Source organism: Lissotriton vulgaris, chromosome 10 (assembly GCF_964263255.1).
Source record: "Lissotriton vulgaris chromosome 10, aLisVul1.2, whole genome shotgun sequence".
In the NCBI taxonomy this organism is placed as follows: Eukaryota; Metazoa; Chordata; class Amphibia; order Caudata; family Salamandridae; genus Lissotriton; species Lissotriton vulgaris.
In genome coordinates this window covers 1,010,354,218-1,010,376,916 of record NC_141698.1, presented here as the reverse complement: position 1 = coordinate 1,010,376,916, position 22,699 = coordinate 1,010,354,218, and the positions used below count along the sequence as shown (strand labels likewise).

At 44.1% G+C, this 22,699-nt stretch overlaps 1 protein-coding gene across 4 annotated transcripts in view; it reads right to left on the bottom strand.

The window, feature by feature from the left end:
• DNAJC13 (DnaJ heat shock protein family (Hsp40) member C13) overlaps positions 1–22,699 on the bottom strand; it is a 1,694,551-nt gene that overhangs the window by 899,878 nt on the left and 771,974 nt on the right. For all 4 annotated transcript variants that reach the window (XR_015300721.1, XM_086942056.1, XM_086942057.1 and 1 more), the window contains 2 exons: positions 17,039–17,140; positions 13,852–13,956 (listed from right to left, as the gene is read on the bottom strand). Coding sequence is in view for 3 of the 4 variants with exons in the window: in XM_086942056.1 (XP_086798182.1) it covers positions 13,852–13,956; positions 17,039–17,140 (207 nt within the window). In the remaining variant the exon portion in view is untranslated. The remainder of the gene's footprint in view (positions 1–13,851; positions 13,957–17,038; positions 17,141–22,699) is intronic.

The window sequence follows — 22,699 nt, the reverse complement described above, 5'->3', positions numbered from 1 at the left end:
GTCCCTTTCTGGAGGAGGAGCGGCCGGTCAGCTGGTGCAGGTGACGAGTCAAGGACAAGACTCGTGAATAATTTCGAGCAATTTCAAAAAGACACCGCACTCTTCTCGGATGTTTTCAAGCTTGTTTAATCCATCTCAAGTAAAACTTCCTCACCTACGCGTTTCGAACAAAAGACTGTTCTTGATCACGGTAGTAACAAGTCTGTTTTTACTTTTTAGTATTTATACCCTACTGCCCACTTGGCAATTAGGATGCTTTATGGGAGGGGTAGTTTTTTTGGTTGTGATACAACCAATGTCAGTTTCCTTTTTTCCAAATCTACAAGCCACATGTTTGATGACTTTTATATTGGTAGGTCGTTGTTATTGGGCTTGGTGCCTGTTGGATTAGAAGAATAAAATTCCTCTAATGTAAGTTGAGTATGTATACTCGCTTACATAGTTATGTATGATTGTATACATAATCTGGGGTGATGGCTGAGTGCTATATCCCAAAGTCAGTGGCTTGTGCTTTGGTCCAGGAGCTTGACATTACTTAAAACAACGAACAGTGCAAGCAACAAACGTAAATTTCTCATTTTGTTCTAATCTACTTTGACCCGTTTCAAATTTCAAAATCTAAACAAAATGTACTACAAAAAGCTACTAAGACGCCAGGTTCAAGCTTAAAGTAACATTTCTCAAATATTTCAGCTATTAATCCTCATTACATGATTTGAAAAAACACTTGTCATATGCGATAGATATCATGATGACTGGATTACTTTCATTCTGTAATTGTCTCTTGATTGTTTGTATGAGTCGTTCATAAGTGTACATATAATTCTTCGTCCCCATTCAGACCTCGGGGGATCTTTGTCTTGAATCTTATTATTAATTTGGATTCCAAACGTCTTGAGTTTTTGCAGGCGATTTCCTCCTCTTTCATTTTCTGGCACCATGGCTATCCCTGAGTATTTTACATTTAGCCAGGTTTTGTTTTTGTGGGTCATGAGGTGTTCGGCCATTGCATACGTTTGGTCTTTGTTTTGAATTGCCCTGATGTGCTCTAACATTCTTTTTTTAAGGGCACAAATTGTCGATCCAATGTATCTTTTTCCGCAGTCCCATTCAAGGAGATAAACAACATAATGAGACTCACATGTGATCTTGTTCCGAATTTCAAAAGGTTGGCCTTTCGGATCCGTTAGGGATTTTAGGTTTTTGCCAATCTTGCACGCTTTGCACGATATACATTTGGTAAAGCCTTTTTGTCTTTTTTCTACCCAGGTTTCTTCCCTTTTGTTTATGAAGTGACTGTTGACTAGGGTATCTCCAAGTGATGGTGCCTTTCTAAAGGAGATTAATGGTGCATCTCCAATCATATTTCCAATGTTCAGATCTTTTTTCAACACACTCCAATATTTCGTGACCATTTTTCTAATTTTCACACTTTCCTTTGAATATGTTAGGATTAGACGTGGCTTATCCTCTGTTGTTATTGAAGTTGCACAACGATTCTCCCAAAGAGGATATAGTATGCAAACAATCAAATTGGGAGAAACAAGAGCACGAAAAAAGACAAGAATTGAAACATTGATTGAAAAAAAGAAAGATGCAACTTCAATAACAACAGAGGATAAGCCACGTCTAATCCTAACATATTCAAAGGAAAGTGTGAAAATTAGAAAAATGGTCACGAAATATTGGAGTGTGTTGAAGAAAGATCCGGACATTGGAAATATGATTGGAGATGCACCATTAATCTCCTTTAGAAAGGCACCATCACTTGGAGATACCCTAGTCAACAGTCACTTCATAAACAAAAGGGAAGAAACCTGGCTAGAAAAAAGACAAAAAGGCTTTACCAAATGTATATCGTGCAAAGTGTGCAAGATTGGCAAAAACCTAAAATCCCTAACGGATCTGAAAGGCCAACCTTTTGAAATTCGGAACAAGATCACATGTGAGTCTCATTATGTTGTTTATCTCCTTGAATGTGACTGCGGAAAAAGATACATTGGATCGACAATTTGTGCCCTTAAAAAAAGAATGTTAGAGCACATCAGGGCAATTCAAAACTAAGACCAAACGTATGCAATGGCCATACACCTCATGACCCACAAAAACAAAACCTAGCTAAATGTAAAATACTCAGGGATAGCCATGGTGCCAGAAAATGAAAGAGGAGGAAATCGCCTGCAAAAACTCAGACGTTTGGAATCCAAATTAATAATAAGATTCAAGACAAAGATCCCCCGAGGTCTGAATGGGGACGAAGAATTATATGTACACTTATGAAGGACTCATACAAACAATCAAGAGACAATTACAGAATGAAAGTAATCCAGTCATCATGATATCTATCGCATACGACAAGTGTTTTTCAAATCATGTAATGAGAGGATTAATAGCTGAAATATTTGAGAAATGTTACTTTAAGCTTGAACCTGGCGTCTTAGTAGCTTTTTGTAGTACATTTTGTTTAGATTTTGAAATTTGAAACGGGTCATAGTAGATTAGAACAAAATGAGAAATTTACGTTTGTTGCTTGCACTGTTCGTTGTTTTAAGTAATGTCAAGCTCCTGGACCAAAGCACAAGCCACTGACTTTGGGATATAGCACTCCGCTATCACCCCAGATTATGTATACAATCATACATAACTATGTAAGCGAGTATACATACTCAACTTACATTAGAGGAATTTTATTCTTCTAATCCAACAGGCACCAAGCCCAATAACAACGACCTACCAATATAAAAGTCATCAAACATGTGGCTTGTAGATTTGGAAAAAAGGAAACTGACATTGGTTGTATCACAACCAAAAAACTACCCCTCCAATAATGCATCCTAATTGCCAAGTGGGCAGTAGGGTATAAATACTAAAAAGTAAAAACAGACTTGTTACTACCGTGATCAAGAACAGTCTTGTTTGAAACGCGTAGGTGAGGAAGTTTTACTTGAGAAGGATTAAACAAGCTTGAAAACATCCGAGAAGAGTGCGGTGTCTTTTTGAAATTGCTCGAAAATATATATATGACACATATAAACCTATAAGTCACTCCTATGGAAGGCCTTTGATAATCCTGAAGGCAGAGTGCTTAGTTTTGTCTGCGAGTGTGCCCAAGCATGAGCTGAGCCCCTCTGCAGCTTTCGGAATTCCTTCCTTAAGCTGTTCTATGATACAGCCATACCATATACTCTTAAGTGCATTATAACCTCGCGGCAAATGCCAACTTCGGAATGGCTGCCACAAAACATGTTGTGTTTGATGTCAAACACTTTGGAATACTACCCCACCACCGCCAGTTCTGGCGGTGGGGGTAGCACTCCACCCTTCTAGAGGGAGAAGACATGTACTCACTGGTATACCCGGTAGAAGTTAAACAGAGCCCCAGCATCACAAAATGGATGCTGCTGCCACAGACACGAGTCTGACCTCCTGTAGCTGGACAAAATTCCGGCAGGGGAGGCTTGGACAATAGGTTTCCTGTCCAGGCAGGTGCTAGCACCTCCCCAGACAGGCTTTAGTGTATTGGGGCAGGGTCGGTGCATTCAGTGAATGCTTTCCAGACAGTGCCTGGGGCACACAAGGTGTCCCCGTGTATTTCCCAGTTCAAACTGGTTGCTGGGGCACTCAGCCCCAGCTCTGGCGCGAAACTTGACAAAGGGGAAGGGGTGTATCCACCCCCTCCCCAGGTCCTCCCATTGGTGGGACCTTAGAGTTGGTCCAACCCCTAAACTTAGTATGAGTATAGGAACCCAGTCCCAAGGACTTTGGATTACCCTGGACGAAACTCTGAAACATTTATCTTGGACCTTCGACATTCCATTTCGACTGGAAGACGGAAGAAATCTCCCTTGGGGTAAAGGAGTGACTCCCCAGTTCAAACAGGCCTGCGACACAGGACACAGACTTCCAGACATCTTCGAGGCCGACACGAGTCCCCAGCAAAGCGGAGACCTGTAGCCATCACGAGAGACGTGGGACCGGAACTCCTGGCCATCCAGCACATTTGCTAGCGCATTGAGATTCTCCTTCATCATCTTTGGACGATTGGTATTAGGGATGCTGCTTTGGAATGGGTCCGGTCCTTTCTGTTAGAACGGTCATTCCAAGTGTCCGTGCCACCGTTCCACTCGCATGTTCATGCTCTGGGCAGAGGGGTTCCTCAGGGCTCTATCTTGAGTCCCCTTCTGTTCAATTTGTATGTGGGACCTCTGGCGACAGTGGCCAGAGACAGAGGGCTGACTCTGGTGTCGTATGCCGACAAAACCCAGTTGGTGATCGCTTTCACTAAAAAATGTAGGACCGATCTGGAAAATTTTAAGGAGGATCTAACAGCTATCTCGGCTTGGATGAAGGTTAATTACCTTCAATTAAATGCCAGCAAGTCCGAGATCTTGTTGTATGGGAAGGACCAGGGACTCTGGTCAGAGAAATGGTACCCCGACCATTTAAAGCCCGCACCGGTACCTAAGGAGACAGTGAATAACTTGGGCGTCTGGTTCGATACCGGTCTGACCTTTGATAAGCAGACAAACGCGGTAGCCTCGGTCTGTTTGGGCTTCTGAGAGGGTTGAGACCCTTGCTGGGTTTCTTCCCTCCCGGAGTACGTCAGTCCATCCTGCAAGCTTCCATCTTGGCAAGGCTAGATTATGGCAATGCCTTATATCTAGGTGCTAACAAAACTAGCATCAAACGCTTGCAGAGGGTCCAGAACGCAGCCGCACGTATGTTAGTGGCTCTCCCTAAATCGCACTCTGTCGCCCACGTTCTTGTGAAACTGCATTGGCTGCCAATTGAAGCTCGCATCCAGTTCAAGGTGCTCTGTATTGTGCATAAAATCTTGCGACTTCAAGCCCCTGCTAGGCTTCTGGGCCTTTTGAAGCCTTACCTTGCTAGTAGCGCCTTACGATCGACCAATCAAGGTCTGGTCTGTGTCCCTCGTGTTAGGAAAGCAAGGGCGGGGGGGCGGTCGCTTGTCCTCTTGGCGGCCAAACTGTGGAACACGCTTCCAGTTTGCATTCGCGCCATTTCCAATCTTCTGCCATTTCGCAAGTCCCTTAAGACTTGGCTGTTCCCCACATTATGATATCCCTTGCTTGCTATGTTCTCCTGTTCTGATCAGGTTTCTGGTTGCGCTGAGACGCCTCGTTGCTGAGGCAGCCATGAGCATTATAAATCCTGTAAAAAATAAATAAATAAATAAATTGACTTCGCGAAGTTGTGCATTGGGCTACTTGTAATCCAATCCCTGAGCGCCTTTTGCACCGAAGCTTAGAGGCCTACACTCCAAGAGTGTTCCGTGGGCCCGCTTCCTGCATTTCTGCTCTAGGCCCTTCGCAATCCCTGGTCCGTCGACTGGTGGGTCCCCACGAAAAAAATATCTACTTTGTTTCTTGGGCTTCCCTGGTTGCTCCAGACGTACCCTGACGCCCCTCCACAGGGTGAGTCCCTCAGACCGTGCTGGTCTGCTCCGAAGCCAATCTTTCCATCTTGCATGGGTTGCTGTTGCCAAGGCTTGTTGGGTCCAATCCGGATACCGACGCTGCAGCACTCGACATCCGTCGTGGGACAGCTCGAATCCAGCTCCTGGTTGTCGTCGAAGCCTCCTGATCCTCGTGGCTGAAGAGTCAAGCTTCACCTACATCACATGAAATCACCAGACATCGGCTGGCATCTTCTTGTCGCCTTCCTGGTCACTGGCTAGTGACCCAGACTCTGTCCCCTCTGCTTTCAGGTTCTTCAGATCTCTGATCCACACTTGGACCCATCTGGACACTCTTCACCTGGTCGCCTGCAGCACTTCTTTGCAGCTCTCCATTGGAAACAGCGACGAAACCGGACACGAAAAGACACCTATGCACCCGGCGTCCCTGAGTGAGGTAACACGCGTACTTCGGTGTTCCCGTGGGTCTTGACTCTCGAAGTGTCCAGTACTGAAGGGGTTTTACCGTGGTCCACTCCTAAGTGTCCTTATTCTTTAAAAATCTAACTTTAACTTTCTCCATAGAAGTCAATGGTGATTCGCGGCTGTGTTTAGACAAGCTGCTTTACATTCCTTCAAGACTTAGCCTGAAGGCTGCTCTCCACAGCTACCACTAGGATAGCTTTCTATAAAGGTTGTCTAAACCTACTATCAATAAAGGTCGTTTGTACTGGTGCAAGGTGCCCACTAGAATAGTGGACATAATATGCCATGCCAACTTCTCACAATGCTGAGGAAAAATTTATCAAATTCAAATTCAAATCAAATTTCAAAAGCTTTATTCGACAGATTGTCATAAAAGCAACACACAGTACATCACTATACATTACACTATAAATAATACATAGACATCACATAGTTAAAAAAGTTATTAAATATCTTATATCTGTCGTTTTGAAATACGAATAACTTGCTTATAAATGAGTCATTTAGCAATAATTTTAAAGAAAGTTACTACATTATTAAAAGACAATTTCATGTAAAATACAGATAATTACTAGCTAGCAGCATGAGGTAGAACAGTGCGGGTGCGTATAATCCAAGCCCATTTTAAAGATTTTGCAGTTGCTACAGCTATGCAGGGTGAACAGTCAGACTCCAGTATTCTTAGGGCATCTTTATAATTCCGTGTGCCCAAATTTAAACAAATGGGTTTTAACCATTTACGACGCGGAGCACAATAAAGAGGGCATTCAAAAAATATATGTGCTATGGTCTCAACCTTATGTTTACAGTTATGACATTTATCACTTCCTTCTGATACCCATTTAGAGCTAAAAGCTTTTACTGTAAGTGTGCCGATTCTAAATTGGAAATATAATTTACGGTCTTGAGGCCTTTCAATAATATCCCAGTATGCCTCACAGTAGGGACGTGATTTTTTAAAATCAAGAAAGCGGCCAGTTAGGTTGGTGCTGTGCTACTCATGTGGACTCCCTCACGGACCATTGCCCAATATTTTTCTTTCAAAAGCTTTTTTGATGGGAATGTTATTGTATCAGAAATTTCCCATAACTGGATAAGGTCCAGATCTTTTAGAAGTATCCTTAATTCATTAAGCCACTGGATTACATGGAATCTGTCTGCCTTTATTATATCTCTCAAGGCTGTTGCATAGTGAGCGAATTCAGGGGTGGTACAAATACGCCTCCAATACAATAGTGGCCTCAGTCTCGCTATATCAACCACATTTTGCCTGCCTAAATCAAACAACAGCGTGACTGTGGGTGTACTTTGCGGAACGCCAACCAACCTTCGTAAGAATTTCCTCTATGATGTTGCTAATTGGGTTAAGTTAGAAAATCCCCAGAGCTCTGATTCGTACAAGGTGGCACTTACTACTTTTGTTTAGTAGATCTCCAAGACAGATGTAATGGGCTTTACATTCCTTCAAGACTTAGCCTGAAGTTTTATGTTTGGATGCAAGGGCTCCCGCAAGTTGATGAAATTTCAGGGAGGCCATGTCTGTGTGGCATTTCCACCCCATATTATTCTGCAACGAGATGCCCAAATAGGTAAAAGCATCCACTTCCTCTAGGGGTATGTTATTAAGGATAATTTTACCTTTAAATTTTTTCCGTGAATTCAAGGACATGAATTTTGTTTTAGAGGTGTTAATCTCAAGTCCGCGTGATTCACAGAAAGCCCCAAAGATATTAACAGCCTTCTGCAACCCACTTAGAATACGCGAGACAATCAGCGTATCATCCGCATACATAAGTACTGGGACCCGGGTCCCCGCTAAGTCAGGCGCATCTATACCATTAATGTATAGTGAAAATAACGTAGGAGCCAAGACGCATCCCTGCCGAACACCTCGCTCGACAGGGAATGCGTCCGTGACCTCACCTTGGCCTCCCCACCTGATTCTTGCGAAATTGTTTTCGTGCAACCGAACTACAAGAGTAAGCAGCTCGGGGGGCATTCCTTGATCAGTCAGGACCTTCCATAACATGGAACGGGGGACTAAATCAAAAGCTGATTTAAGGTTAAAAAAATGCATAAGAGACCCTTTAGATAAAACAAGATTCCTCCAATATAATGCAATGAAGTAAAAAACCTGATCCACAGAGCTGGTACTGGGACGAAAGCCAGCTTGGAATGGGGATAAAACATTGTGTTCCTCTACCCATATTTGTATTTTATTTTGGATTAAACGACCAATGAGTTTTTTGGGCCGAGTCTATTAGACTAATTGGTCTATAATTACTTGGAAGGGATTTATCACCCTTTTTATAGACTGGTACGATTTCAGCTCCTTTCCAAGAGGAAGGAATAGGAGCACCCATTGCCACTGCATTAGCTAGTAATAAAAAGTATTGACACCAAGTCAACCTGTCGCTTAAAAAAAACATCGGCAGGGATGCCATCCATGCCCGAGGCTCTGCCTTTTGTTAAACAATCAAGTGCTGTGCTCACATCCTTTAGGGTGAACCGCTGGGGATGATGAATAGTGGGTGGTGTCGGCAGAGGTACTCCGTTCATTTCACTACAAGCATATTGAGGTTTAAAGAAGTCCACCCACTCAGTATTAGCAACATTATTTTGCGGGGGTTCAGCTATTCCTCCCCTATCCCATTTTATAATGTCCCAGAACTTCTTAGAATCTTTTGTAGAACTCGCAGCCTGCAAATCCCGCCATCTATCTTCATCCCATTGTCTTTTTGCAGCACTGTGCGTACGTCTGTAAAGTCCCTTGCCTCATTTACTCTACATGAATTTTTCAACCTGAGTTCTACATTCAGGTTCCTGTGGGCTAACTTACATGCTTCGTTGTACCAACTGGCCATATACAACTTGTTCTCTCCCTCAACTATTTTTATGGTTTTACTAAAGAGGGCTTTTAATCTAGAAAAGAGCTTTGAATGAGTCTCTAACATACTTTTGGGTAAGTCCAAACTACAGATTTGTGGTGTCAAAAGGGCTAGCTCACTCACCACCTCAGATTTAAGTGCCTCCAGTTTTCTGGTATTCTCAATAAATTTACCCCATTTAATGTGACGTATGTTATTTATGGGGACTATTTCTAATGTCTCCACCCCCCCCCTTGGAGTAGCCTCTCTAACCCTTTCATGAGTTTGAAATGTAGCACAAAGGGGATTATGGTCACTTTCCGGCCTAGGTTTAACGACCATATCTACCAAATAGTGCCAGGCTCGCATGTCCACTAACAGATAGTCTATTTGGCTGCTATGCCTTCCATTATTGAAGGTGGTTGCTCTTTGACGGTCAGAGGGTGTTCTTCCATTAGCTGCTCTAAGCCCTCTACCTAGACACATACCCTTTAATTGGACTGCTGCAGCTGTCCATTTCTTGACATTGGGGCCTTCCAGTGGTAGAATTCCCCATCTACTATCCTCAACTGCAGTAAGGATCTGATCTTCATAACCAAGTGGTTCGAATGTTGTGTTGAAGTCACCACCCGTTATTGATGTTAGTTGTTCCGGTAGGGCTTCGAGCTGGGAGTCGAGAAGGTCTATTGCTTCAGATTTTTGACATCCTATATGCCCCCTGGCATAAACATTTGAGAGTGCCACCCTAAAGCCATTTGGCCAATTCAAAGTAAGTGTCATGAAGTCATGTGATAAGACTGGTAATTGATGTACTTTACACCTCATGTTCTGGCGCACCCAGATGATAAGTCCACCTATAGACCTGTCTTTAGGTTTTTTTAGTGCGGGAGCATGAAAATTGAGAAACCCCAGACGAAAGATAGGAGTGATTGACCATGTTTCCTGAAAAAGGATAATATCATGGTCATCTATTAGCTTGCCCCATTCGGGAGAGATTATCTTGTTTCCAATTCCCACTAAGTTCCATGACAGCAAGGACAATCTTTCCTTGTTTTGGAGCATTGTGTTAGAAGTTAAACAACACTTCTCTTCTGACTCACCATCCACTACCTCAATTTCTTTCTCTGGAGGTCTAGGTCAGGGAGACACAGATGTATCCCTAGCTGAAATGCAAGAAACACTCTCCCTAGTTGAATACAATCTTTTAACAGACTGACAAATACTATCATGTGGAGACCCTCCGGACACTTCCAACAATTCTGGCCAGTTTATCAATGATTGCTGCTCTTTACTAATAATTACCCTGCCCTGATCCTGTGGATCGTACAATCTACTATGAAGGATTGTTCCTCCCAGGCAATAGGTATAATCCCCACCCAGTCAATCGCATTCCTCCATGCCTGTGAAAGCCTCATAACGATTTGCCATACGGATACCACACATCCTTGGTACATCCCACCCATGTAATGTAAATGTAATGTAAAATGGTTTTTGTATAGCGCGGCTATCACTTCACGGAGCATCTTGGCGCTGCGAGAAAGCCAGGCAGAAGGAAACAGCACTGGATCAACTGCTCATCTGGGGGACCTATCATTTCAGATTAAACTTTTGTATAATGAGTCTGGTATGCTGTAGACCCAGGTTTTTAACGACTTCCTAAAGACTGGATGGTCCTAAAGTCAGGATGGTATTGCATATATATCTATATAGATAGATTCATATACACACACACATATATATATAAAGGAAGAACGTTTTAGCTTATTTGAGCATCAGTGAGCACCAAGAGAAGCAAAGAAAGATTCACACAAACACACATACATATAAATGTTGCTCAAATATTTATTTGAGCATTGTGTTATTTATAGATGGAGGAATTGCTCAATGAGTTGAATATTTGCTACCGGAATAAAGGGGTGATCGGCAGGTCACGACTTTTAATCCTGGTAATGCTGTCTCAACCTTCCATCCCACCCAAAGATAGGTAAGCTGAGTACCATGAGTAGGAAATAGTAATATCTGCTACTTGCACAGCTTATAAATGGCAGAAGAGTAGGATGAATCGCTATATAAAAAACAAGCCATTATAACATGCAAGTGTGGCAAGGGAGTTCTTTGAGCATCTATGTATTCATGTTCAATGTGCTAGTCTATTATTCTGCACAACGATGCTCACAGAGGCTCAAAATGAAACTGGATAAACACCAACATAAAGCAAATACTGAGCTCTACTCTGAACAACAGCTAGTTCAATAGGCTGATAACCAATGAATTATTAGCCATGTGGTTGGATTTAATCCATCAATGTTTATTTCTTTTTGATCAACAATTCCAATAGGCACATAATACAAAAGCTATTTATAAATATGTGAACACACCTAAAAAAAATTTTTAAAAGACAGACATGCACGTTATGATAGACAACAAATGTGAGGCATTCATACACTCTTGCATAACCAAACTCAAATGTACCTCACCTCAAACAGTCGCGCCTTCAAACTTGCTAAACACAACAAACGTAAAGCAACAAAATACAAGAAGACAAATCATTGCCTATGTCATGACATAAATCGGTACATCTGAAATCAATTCCTCCCTAGTGACGTGTGTACATTTCTATTCAAAAGCATAACAAAATGCAAACATTTTTAGACATAGGGCCACAAGAAAAAGGTATGAAACTGGGTCAGCTCACTGGGCACAGGGTAATAATGGGATGAGTTGAGTTCTCACAGCTTAGAAGGACAGAGAAGTTTCTGAAGGTAAAAAGGCATGTAAACATATAGAATAATAGACAACACTGGGGGTGTAAAATAACTTGATTTCTTCATAAAAACTGGTTGTCAAGCAACAAGACACTTAACCACTAATCTACAATACAAAGCCTCTGCCCTGGCATCAAAGCCTTCAGCAGTATTTCACGAATGTGTGAAAAGAAAGTCCAAATCCTGGTTTAGCAAATGTCAAACAAGTTATTTAAGTGACCAATCCATCCTTTTAAAATGAATAATGATTGATCCTGATAGGGTCCTGTGACAGCTGCTTATAACGCCCTGATACTGAATACCGCTCAGTGTCATCTTCGAATAATTTATATTTTAACAGTCACACCACTTCAAACCGCACATAATGCTGGAAATCGAAAGCAGAGTTACTTTTCTTCTAACCTCTAATGCCATTGCGCTACCTTAAAAGGTAAAGAAGAATGTTGGCTACTCTATGCCATGGTTTAAATTAAATTATGTTAGCACTTTAGGAAGAAAAAAAGTGTCACATTGAACCTACTTTGTCCATGGAAAATACTAGGTATTGTATTTCTCTGAATAGGCCTGTAATCACTCAGGATGATGTTACTACCACCATATAAACTAATGCAAGAATAAAATAACTTACCCCACAACTATTCAAAAGTTTGAGCTGATTTGATTTTTATATTTGTAAAGTGCACAAATGTCCTAAGACGTCTCAGCGCTGCTTTCAGACTTTGGGATGATAGGGCCACTCTAATGATTTAAAGAGGCAGTTTTTTTCCCAGATGATAGGACATCTGGGCAGTTCTTCAGTTTCATTTGGAGAGAATTCCAAAACTTTGCAGTGACTGTAAGAAGCGTCTACCGCCCCAGGATGCACAACAGTCCAACTCCTCACTGGGGATTACTGAGGGGTAGAGCCTCTATATTGGAGGTGATATGCAACTAAGTTGCTGTTGGATTTGCTGAGGAAATATGTAGATAAAACACAAAAAGCTCCAACAATACAATGGTGAGGTACCAGAAAAACAGGAACTGACACCAACATGCACATTTTCCCCAGACATAATGTAATGTCACATCTCTGGTGGATGGGGGCACAATTGTTGTCATGCACTGCTTTGCCGACTATTGCGAGGAGAAAGCCTCTGGATCCACCCTGGAACATAAATGGTAAGCATATGGTGAGGAAACAAAGGGAAGATGTTTCCATCAGATAGTAGCAGTGGGAGCCAGAGTCATCAACTTATCTGCAATGTGATGGGCTAACAATGCCAACGTAGAGCAATATGTTGGTCAATGAAGATAAGAAACATGGAGCAAGAAACAGCACTCTCTCTACTCACCTTCAATGACCAGTGAGGGAGGCACAGTGTAAGTTAAAGTTGATGCATCCCACATACAAAATTACAAATAGGAATGCTGAGGCTACATCTATCCAGAGTCTTGCACAAGGTCAGAATTCTGGAAGGGAGTACCTTTCCAATGTCAGAGGGGAGGGTATTCCCCAAAGGACTGCAGTGTCAAATGTCATTCATGTTGATTAAAATGTTTCAAACCTATGGGCAACTGAAAATAAGATGCTTCGTACAGGCGCACTGTGGCTATCTTTTATTGCCTGTAGCATATTATTTTCTCATGTTTAATTTTCTGGATGCCCTCATAAATGTTCTGGTGACTGTAAGAGTGTACAACTGCCATAGAGATGCCTTCTTAGGATTAAGTTATGCACTCCCTCCGCATCAAATACTAGGTTTCAACACAAACAGAATGGCAATAAAAACACTGCTGGACGTTCATTTGGTTGAGATATGTGCATCTGTGCGTAAGAGACCACTGCAAGTATTTGACCTATGCTTTCTTTTCTTTACTTTAATGAAATGCCACTGGTAATAACAGATGTGGCATTTAATAGGATTGGTCTCACTGCAAGAAACCTAAAAGACACTTTTTTGATTTTTTACATATTTTTTATTTGGACCACGCAGTATTAAAAAATGTACAAAGAAACTATTTAATACACCAGCTCTTGACAATATAGGATTGTCATTGCTTAGATGGTATGTTTTAAAAATACAATCTAAATAGGTTCTCCAGAAGGAATGTTCTTGCAGCACCACTACTAGGCTTATAAAAAAGCACTGATACATGTAGTACGGAAATGACGAGAGCATGAACATATGGAAAATACAAAGAACAGGCTGGAATTCATTGTTGCATTTTCTTTTCCAATATTTCTGTCACAAAACTGTAGAACACTAAACAAACTGGAGTTTTGACAAAGTACATTACATATTGGAAAACTGAATATCGAAGGTAACAGCCACCGTACCTCAACGAAGCTGTAAGGCCCACTCCTTTCTTTGTCCACATTGCCAAAATACCACTCTTTTTCACTTTCTCTCTTCATATCCGGTGATGCTTCAATCACATTAGTCTACAACAAAATAATTAGACATGTAACTGGGGAACATTTTACACAAAAATAGAAACTATCTTGGATCTGGCACTTGCATGGTGTAGGTAATTGATAAGAATTTCCCTGTTCCATTTCCTCAAGACAGTAAATCTCATACCACCCAGAATTTCACATCTTATGCTAAGTGGATGAGCATGCTTAAGAGTAGCCTAATAATCAGAGCACCCGCAATTTCGGTTTCCTTTTTCCCCCATTACACCCAGCCCTTCAATAGGCTCTCCTTGACAACTTATTTCATATACCTTTTGAACTGCAGATTTGTGTCACTATTCAAGTTCATATATGTACCCAGGTGGGAGAGGAAGCGCTTATTTATCAATACAACACACACAGATAAATTAAGGCCACTTCTAGCTAAGAATGTTCTGACTAACTGCACTATATAATGTTTTGCTGTGCTAATTGAAAGGCAGAAGAGCTCCATATAGGTATTGCACACTTTGGAAAAAGTTTGACCAATTTACATTTAATATCAAAGTTAGTAGAGAAGTCGACATTTCAAGAAGCAGATAACAGAATCTTCAAACACTAGAGGAAAATAAAGATTATGAAAAAAACATTTTAATCCAACCTTAGACAAAAACAGTTTAAAATGAAGTCTCCAAATAAATTTGGTAATAAATGCTAGAAGGGTTTTGTAGACAGGTATTCAGAGGTATTTCAGCCACACATCTCAGTGTTCCACATTATGTTCAGTTAATGTATTACCAAAATCTATCACTTTTTTCTATTATTTAAATATAAAACATTTTCACAGACTGCAGCATAACCCAAAGGATGCTGGCATGCTTCTCAATATTTGTCTGAATATGTTGCCTGTCAAAAATCCATTTTTACTACACACTTTTTGAAGATAGTTTCTCAAACACCTGAGGACAACCCAGAAAACAGGAGACACAATGGAATGTAGAGATATTCATAGTGTTTCCACTCGAAAACAAATGTTTGTCAGTCAGTTCATGAAGGAGGAGGCAATGGTTATTGAACCCCCTAGTCTATCTACTTTGACACTTAGCCTTCTGCAAATAGGACAAGGTTGGGTAGTGAAGCCAGACAGTGTATTGGCTGGCTACAGCTGTCTGCACACACAAAAGAGGCAGCAGACATGATTTTGTGATCTATGGTTGATAAAGTGCATTCATTACCTTGCTCAGGCAATAACAAAGCTTGGACAAGAGAGATAAAATACCAGAATAGGGGTTGAAGATGATGCTAAATAGCAGAACTCTAGATGATTTATTGTGCTGTTGACAGGTCACAAGCCCATGTAAACATCATAGCCAGTATGAAGTCAAGCAAATCAAGGGACCCAATTATAGCCGTCAATTATAAAAGCAAAGGCGAATCTACAGGTCTTCAATGTAACATGTGGCTAGTGCAAGCTTATCCTTTGAGAACTAGGAACACCAATATTATGGTTTTTATGCACCAGATATCATGTATTCATTTTTTTTGTCTCTGTGAAGGAACACTAGAAACGGTATGCCTGTTTTGACACAAATGGTCAGGTGTTACCAGTGTTTTGCAGACTAATGACAATCTAAAAATAAGATCACTATGACTGCAAGTAAATGCAGTGGTCCTCAAAGCGAAGATATTCACTGTATGGAAATATGGTGATTACAATGTGAGTAATTACACTAAGGGGCCTATTACAATGTCGGGCGGATGCAAGAACCGACAGACTATAGGTCGGTGATTCCTCACTCTCTATTATGATGCGAATGCACATGGCGTGGTAGTAAACTCCCATTTCTTCATGGGAGCTTGTGCTACAGTTGGAAACCAGCCGCAGGAGAAGCTCCGATGGAGAAAGGGGAGTTTCTGTGAAAGACTGCCCCAACTGGCAGGCTTCTCATGGTGCCTGCCACATGGTGCAGGTATTTACAGCTGCCACGGGCCCCAACTTGAGGACGCTGAGAGACGGGGGTCCTAAGTCACTTTCTGACAGGATTTGCATGCCGGAAAGCCCGACATGGGTAGTCCTCCAACTGGCCAACGGGCTCCTTGGGCCGGCCGGATGCCAGCCGGAATGACTGATAGGTTTAAACTCCGATCGCCTTCTTTGTAATTAGACGGTCGGAGTTTAAGCCAAGAATATCCGTCGGAAAGCCTCAGACATATGGTTTGAGGCTTTCTGTCCAACAACAGGTCAAAGGCTTTTCGGATCAACATCCTAATTGGCCCCTAAGTTCTCTTTATCAGGCATGTCTGGGAACCTAAAAAAGCTTTCCCTAGCAAAATGTGCTTGCCCAACGTTGGTCACAGATGTTTGTTAGGAAACTGAATGGTCACCATTTTAATGAACTCGGAAGGACAGCAGCTGAAGTGTATCAACCAGTAAAGAAACCTGTAGCCACAAAGGTAAACACAGATCACTGTACCAGATGCTTTAGTTGAAGGAACTAGCAGAGCTAACGCAAGCATAACTCTTGAGTCAATGTGTTAATTCGGCTCAAGTTGATAGCAATATAACCCCTTGGGTAATGTAGTGCTATTATTCAACCTGTCGCAAGGATAGTGGCCGCACCCTAAAATTTAACAACTATCCTCACTGCTACGTGTTTAGTGAGGAGTCACAGCACTGTTGACCTAAACAGGCACACTGACAACAATATACATCACTATGCCACTAAAAAAGAAAATATAAGAACAGGTACAAGGTATTAAAAAAAAATAAAAACACCAAAGTTCGGCAGGGCTTCTAAATGCAAAAGAGTTGGATGGAATACAAAGACATTATACTCCCAACACGCTCCCAATCCATCATCTCCAGTATGTAGAGAACACCACCTATCACACGGGGCAAACTTACAGCCTACACCAACACACTTCACAAAACAAAAAAAAGATTCCGTGCCATCAGAAGGTGCCCTGCCAAATATGTTACAGCACGCACATCAAGACACTATTGATATTTCAGTGAATCATGGGAATATGATTCTGGGGTATTACGTAATTCCGTTAGACTGTGTGCGTTACAACCAATGCATTTTGCTCAATAACCAACATTAAACATGTAAAACAGTGAGGTATTTACCTGCAAGGGGACTGTCGCTCTATTTATATGGAGATGGGCCAATGTCAAGAGATCAACAAGGATTCGAACACCATTGGAATCCATTAAATCCTTCACATTTTTCTATATAAAACATAAAGAAGAGTTAAAATAATTAACTAAACAAGTTAAAGCATAAAAATGTGAGTTGTACGGGGATTGTGACAGTTTCATAATGGCTCAGAATTAAATTTTTGAGATTTGGACCTGCCCATCCAAAGATTGTGCATGTGAAAAAGATCAGGTTTACCAAGAGGGACACAATGAGCAAAATGATTTCATGGTGCAACTGATTGTACCAGCCTTCCAACTTACTGGACCAACAAATTAAATGTATTTATGAAGTGTCTTATATCCTGAAAGAGATCTAGGAAAATAAATGGCATTTAGAATGTTTCACTAGGACTGGCTGGTTGGATGTTTCCTCTGTCAAGAAGAGGATGGGAATTCTGGGCCACATAATAAAGACCAACAATACGTCATCTACTGATTTTTCAACTGATTCTGTTGGGATACAGTTAGAAGAAGTGAGGGGAAACATTTAATTAGGAGCCTCATCATGTAAACTCTTGTGAATAAGGAACAGGGTCATGAATATAACCAGCTGTCACTGCAAGTAGATATTAGTAATCAAGCAATGAGGTCAAGTTATATCCTTAGTGGAAGTGAAATACGAGGCAGATGGCTAGCCTCCCCATTTTCAATAGGATGGGCAGACTGCTGAAGTGAATTCCTAGTAGCCGTCATCCTCTTGTGTGTTGAGCGACTGTATAAAATACTGCAGAGATTCTGAAACATTTACATATAAACAAGAACTTAAAATCAGACAAGTTTATGAACCATAAAACCATGCCCCACAGAAAATGTAAGTCACCATGAGGCAGCACATTTTCACCACGAACCATGCTGCCATGCAGTCAAATCAAAGGTTTTTTTGCCGTAAAGTCTGCTACAACCTCCTAGGGATGCAGTTTAGTTAAGGTATTAAGTTAGGAGTAAAAATAGGTAAGAATTAAGCAAAGTTTCAGCTTGTTTGCTGCAAACAAGTCATTTTCCAAGCACTTCAGAAGACATTAAGAACTCCAGTGCATGTAAACACATGCAATTTAAGAGTTGTAGGGGGGGGCGCTAGAGGGCGCACGAGCTGAATGGCCGCACTCTAGTGTGGCTCCGGCTGCCTGGCATACTTATCCTTCTCTTCATCCTTTAAAACTGCGACCACCCGCCCGAAAACGATCTGGGGGATTGATATAGATCTGCTGCACACTCTGTCTGAGTTTGGAGATCCTACGACCTACGGGGACGGAGTTAGACCGCGATCAGTTTGGAGCGGGAGAGACCGCGAGCTGAAACCTCGCCGGCGGCGGCATTGGACCGCACGCAACGCCCAGGACTGACACGTGGCGTGTAGGCCGCACTGCGCCTCGCGCACCTCCACCACGCGGACCTGAACCCATCGACCCTGGCTGTGGGATCCTGCCTCGGCGGATTGCTCTCTTTGCCTACGACATTCTGTGGTGCAACTGCATTGAACCGGACAACTCTTGAACACTAGACGGCGGACCCAGTCCACCGCCGTGACTGCCCGCTCGTGTGCTTCCTAACAGAGCGGCTTGGAACCGCGGTGCGCTTGTTGCTTGCCTGGCATGGGAAAACCAGATACTCGGCAGCCCAAGCTGCAATTTGAACCGGCAACGCAAAAAAAGGGGACTAAACAGTCGGGAGATAGTGCGCCGCCGAGGAGCCCGGCGGCGGAGGCAGCCCCCCTGGTCCCGGAGATAGCAACTATGCTACAGGAGATGCGGCAAGGATTCGCCACGGTGGTGGACAAGGTGGACCGACTCTCCGCTCGGATGGACGGCATCGTCCAAAGAATGGATGTCCACGAAGAACGGTTGACGGAAGCCGAGCGCCGCATATCTGAAACGGAGGATGCCACGACATCGCAGGCCACGCGACTCTCTCGCATGGACAACGTATTGCGGGTGATAGCCGCCAAGAACGAAGAATTGGAGGCGAGGAGCAGGCGGAACAACGTCCGGATTACGGGAATTCCGGAATCCACAAACACGGGGCGGATGGAGCTTTATGTTGAACGTTTGCTCATGGCCACGGTGGGAGAAGAGGCCCTCTCCAAACAGTTTATAGTAGAGCGGGCACATCGCTCCCTTGGACCTCAACCCCAACCGGGCACCCCACCGAGGCCCATCATAGCACGTCTGCTCAATTACCGTGATCGAGATGCAGCGTTGAAAGCGGCGAGAACGAATCAGAACCTCAATTATGAGGGAGTATCCTTCTCCATCTATCCGGACTTTACTCCAGTTGTCCAGGAACAACGCAGGAAATTTCTAGCCGTGAAAAGGAAACTGAGAGGATTGAACATTGACTATGCACTGCTTTATCCTGCCAAGCTACGCGTGACCCACCAGGGCATGCAACACTTTTTCGTGAACCCGCAACAAGTCGAGGATTACATCAAGACTCTACCGAAAAGAGACAAAAGAGCTGCGCAGGCGGATGGCGGACATGATTCTGGAGCGGAATGAACTGGGTTGCTCGCTTTCCCTTTGCTGCTTTATTTGTCTACTCTCTTGGATTGCTGCTCCTGACATGGCCCTCAGGAGTGTAGGGCTGGGTGGTGCTGCAGGCCCTGTAGCATGCCAGGCCCCCACCCCCCCATGCTATCTCACTCGCCCAGACAAGGACGGTAAGAATGGAGGTAACTGCGGTGAGGAATGGCGGGGGTGGACGACGGTGCACCTCTAGAACCCCGAATGGGTGTACCCCACTGAACTTGCTAAATGCACTTTTACTGTTGTGTTGTTGTGGGTTTGATCGGGGAGGGGGGTGGGCACCGGGTACTGGCGAGTTGGGGGCGCCTCAGTGGGAGGGGGAGAGTTCTGCAAGGGGTCAGTTCGTACTGGTCTGGTCCATGGTTTTCACTGTCCACGAATTAGGCCTGTGGCCCCGACTCATGGCAATGCGATTGCCAACTCCTCTTTCTGTGTGTCGCTGCACGAGACGGAGAAAATGGACTACCGCGTGGACGGCTAGGCGCGGAGGCCTGCTTGCTGAAAGGCGTCAGTTACGTTTTATAGTGTTGAATACCTGGGTTTGCACTGGGTTTAAGTTTTTGTTTTGTTGTCGAGCATGTGCACCTTTACCTCATCGACCTTCTACCCGTATTGGGGTGGGCTGGTCCACTGTTCTTGATATGAAGGGAGGGTTCGGGGACTGCTGTTTGTGGTGGCCCGAGCTGCTATGGGCCGCTGATACTGCTGGCTGTACGGACTGCTGGTTCATATTGATTGTACTTTTATATGATACACTCCTAGGATGGGGGACACTTGTCTGAATGTTCTTACTTGGAATGTGCGGGGATTGGGGGATCATCGGAAGAGGCGACACGTTCTGGGTTATTTGGATAGACATAATGTGCACATAGCATTTCTGCAGGAAACCCACTTTGCACCCCACAGGATACACGCCTTTGGTAGCAGATGGGCCTCAAGTACTGCGTTCTCCTCGTATTCCTCCTATGCCCGTGGTACTGCAATACTGGTTAAAAAATCAACTCCCTTCCATATGGCTGGCATGAAAGCCGATGTACAAGGGAGATACTGCCTGATGTGGGGTAGATTGGGTCGGGTGACAGTCACCCTAGCGTGTTGTTATGGCCCTAATGTGGATGACCCGCAATACTTCGAAACGCTCTGGGCTGCTATACTGGAAGCGGGGTCGCAGCACATCATATGGGGGGGAGACTTCAATGTTACAGTGAACCCGACCCTGGATCGCTCACACCCGGCCCCGCACCACTACACGAAGGGGCGGGAGGTGTTGCGCGCCATTTTGGAGGAGAATCACCTAGTGGATGCTTGGCGTACACACTGCGGGCCGACAGGGGAGGGGACGCATTTCACGGCACAGGCTAGGTCTTGGGCCAGGCTTGATTACTTTTTTCTGACGACACATCTCTATGCCACTGTCACATGTGCACGACACCTCCGCAGGACATATTCGGATCATGCCCCGGTACTGGTCGCCATGCGTGGGGCTGAACTGGGCCCCCCTGTTACCGCGTGGCGCATGCAGGCTGCAATGCTGTTGGATGAGGAATTTAGAGAGACGCTGCGCGAGGAATGCTTAGATTTCTTTAAAAGAAATAAGGGATCTGTAGATGCAGTGGAGACGATCTGGGAGGCCTTCAAGGTCACACTGAGGGGTTTCTGCATTGCGAGGGGCTCGGGGGTGCTTAAAGCTATCCTGACTCGTTTAAAGGCACTGGAAGCAAGACTAGGTCGGGCGGAGGAGGCCCTCCGCGCACACCCCACTAGTGACACGCTGGCAGAGATCAGAGATTTAGTCACTGAGTACTCCGAGGAGGCAGCGCGTGAGGCGAAATTTAGACATAAATACTGGGTGGCGCGGAAATATGGAGAAGGAGATAGGCCTGGGAAGGAGTTGGCTGCTACGGTCCGGCTTTCAAGGGCGCCTACTGCTATCCTGGAGCTGGAAACGGCCGAAGGGCTGCTGCTCCGAGACTCCACGCAAATCCTTAATGAGTTCGTGGGCCATTACAATACACTGTACACCTCTAGGGGAATGGGGGGCCCGCCCTTGGACGATTACCTCGCGGATGTCGCGCTTGGGTGGTTGAGCGACGCTCAGCGGGCCTTTCTAAGTGCCCCGTTTGAGCTAGACGAGGTCAAGGAGGCGATCATGAGTATGCAGTCTGGCAAAGCCACAGGACTAGATGGCATCCCTATTGAATTTTACAAAACATACATTGAATTCATGGCCCCGGTACTGCGGGAGGTTTATGAGGACGCTTTGGAGGTGGGGCATCTCCCCGCATCCATGAGAACTGCGCTGATCATCTCCCTACTCAAGCCCGGGAAGCCCGCGTCACACTGTGACTCATATAGGCCCCTCTCTTTGCTGACGTGTGATGTGAAAATACTTGCTAAACTTATTGCCACTCGAATTAGTCTGCTGCTGCCAAACCTGATCCTCCCGGATCAGGCGGGCTTTGTTCCAGGGAGGGCTACATCCCACAACCTCCGCACATTTTTTTCCGTATACGACTCTGTACATGAGGACCTGCCCATGGCGGCTATCTTTTTGGATGCCACCAAGGCATTTGACTCCCTGGAGTGGGATTACGTCTTTGGGGTGCTGAATCGCATGGGATTCCCGGCCATCTTCATTTCCTGGATAAAACTGCTATACACACAACCCGCGGCCAAAGTCCTTGTTAATGGGCAGCTCTCCCCAGAATTTGAGATCTCTAGAGGGACGAGGCAGGGATGCCCCTTATCCCCCCTGCTCTTTGCAATTGCCACGGAACCCCTGGCTGCTAAACTGAGGCAACACTATAAGGATAGCGCGCTGCGTTGCTTCCAGCGACAAATACTCATATCCATGTACGCAGATGATATCACGTTGTATGTCCGACACCCTCGGGACAACCTACACCCCTTACTTAGGGAATTCATTAGGTTCGGGACCCTCTCGGGGTGCAGATAAACTGGGCCAAATCGTGCATCTTCCCCCTCACAGCGGCTACACAGGCCTTCCCACTGGAATATCCGCTCACTTGGACTGAAGGCGACTTCAAGTACCTTGGTGTTCATATCG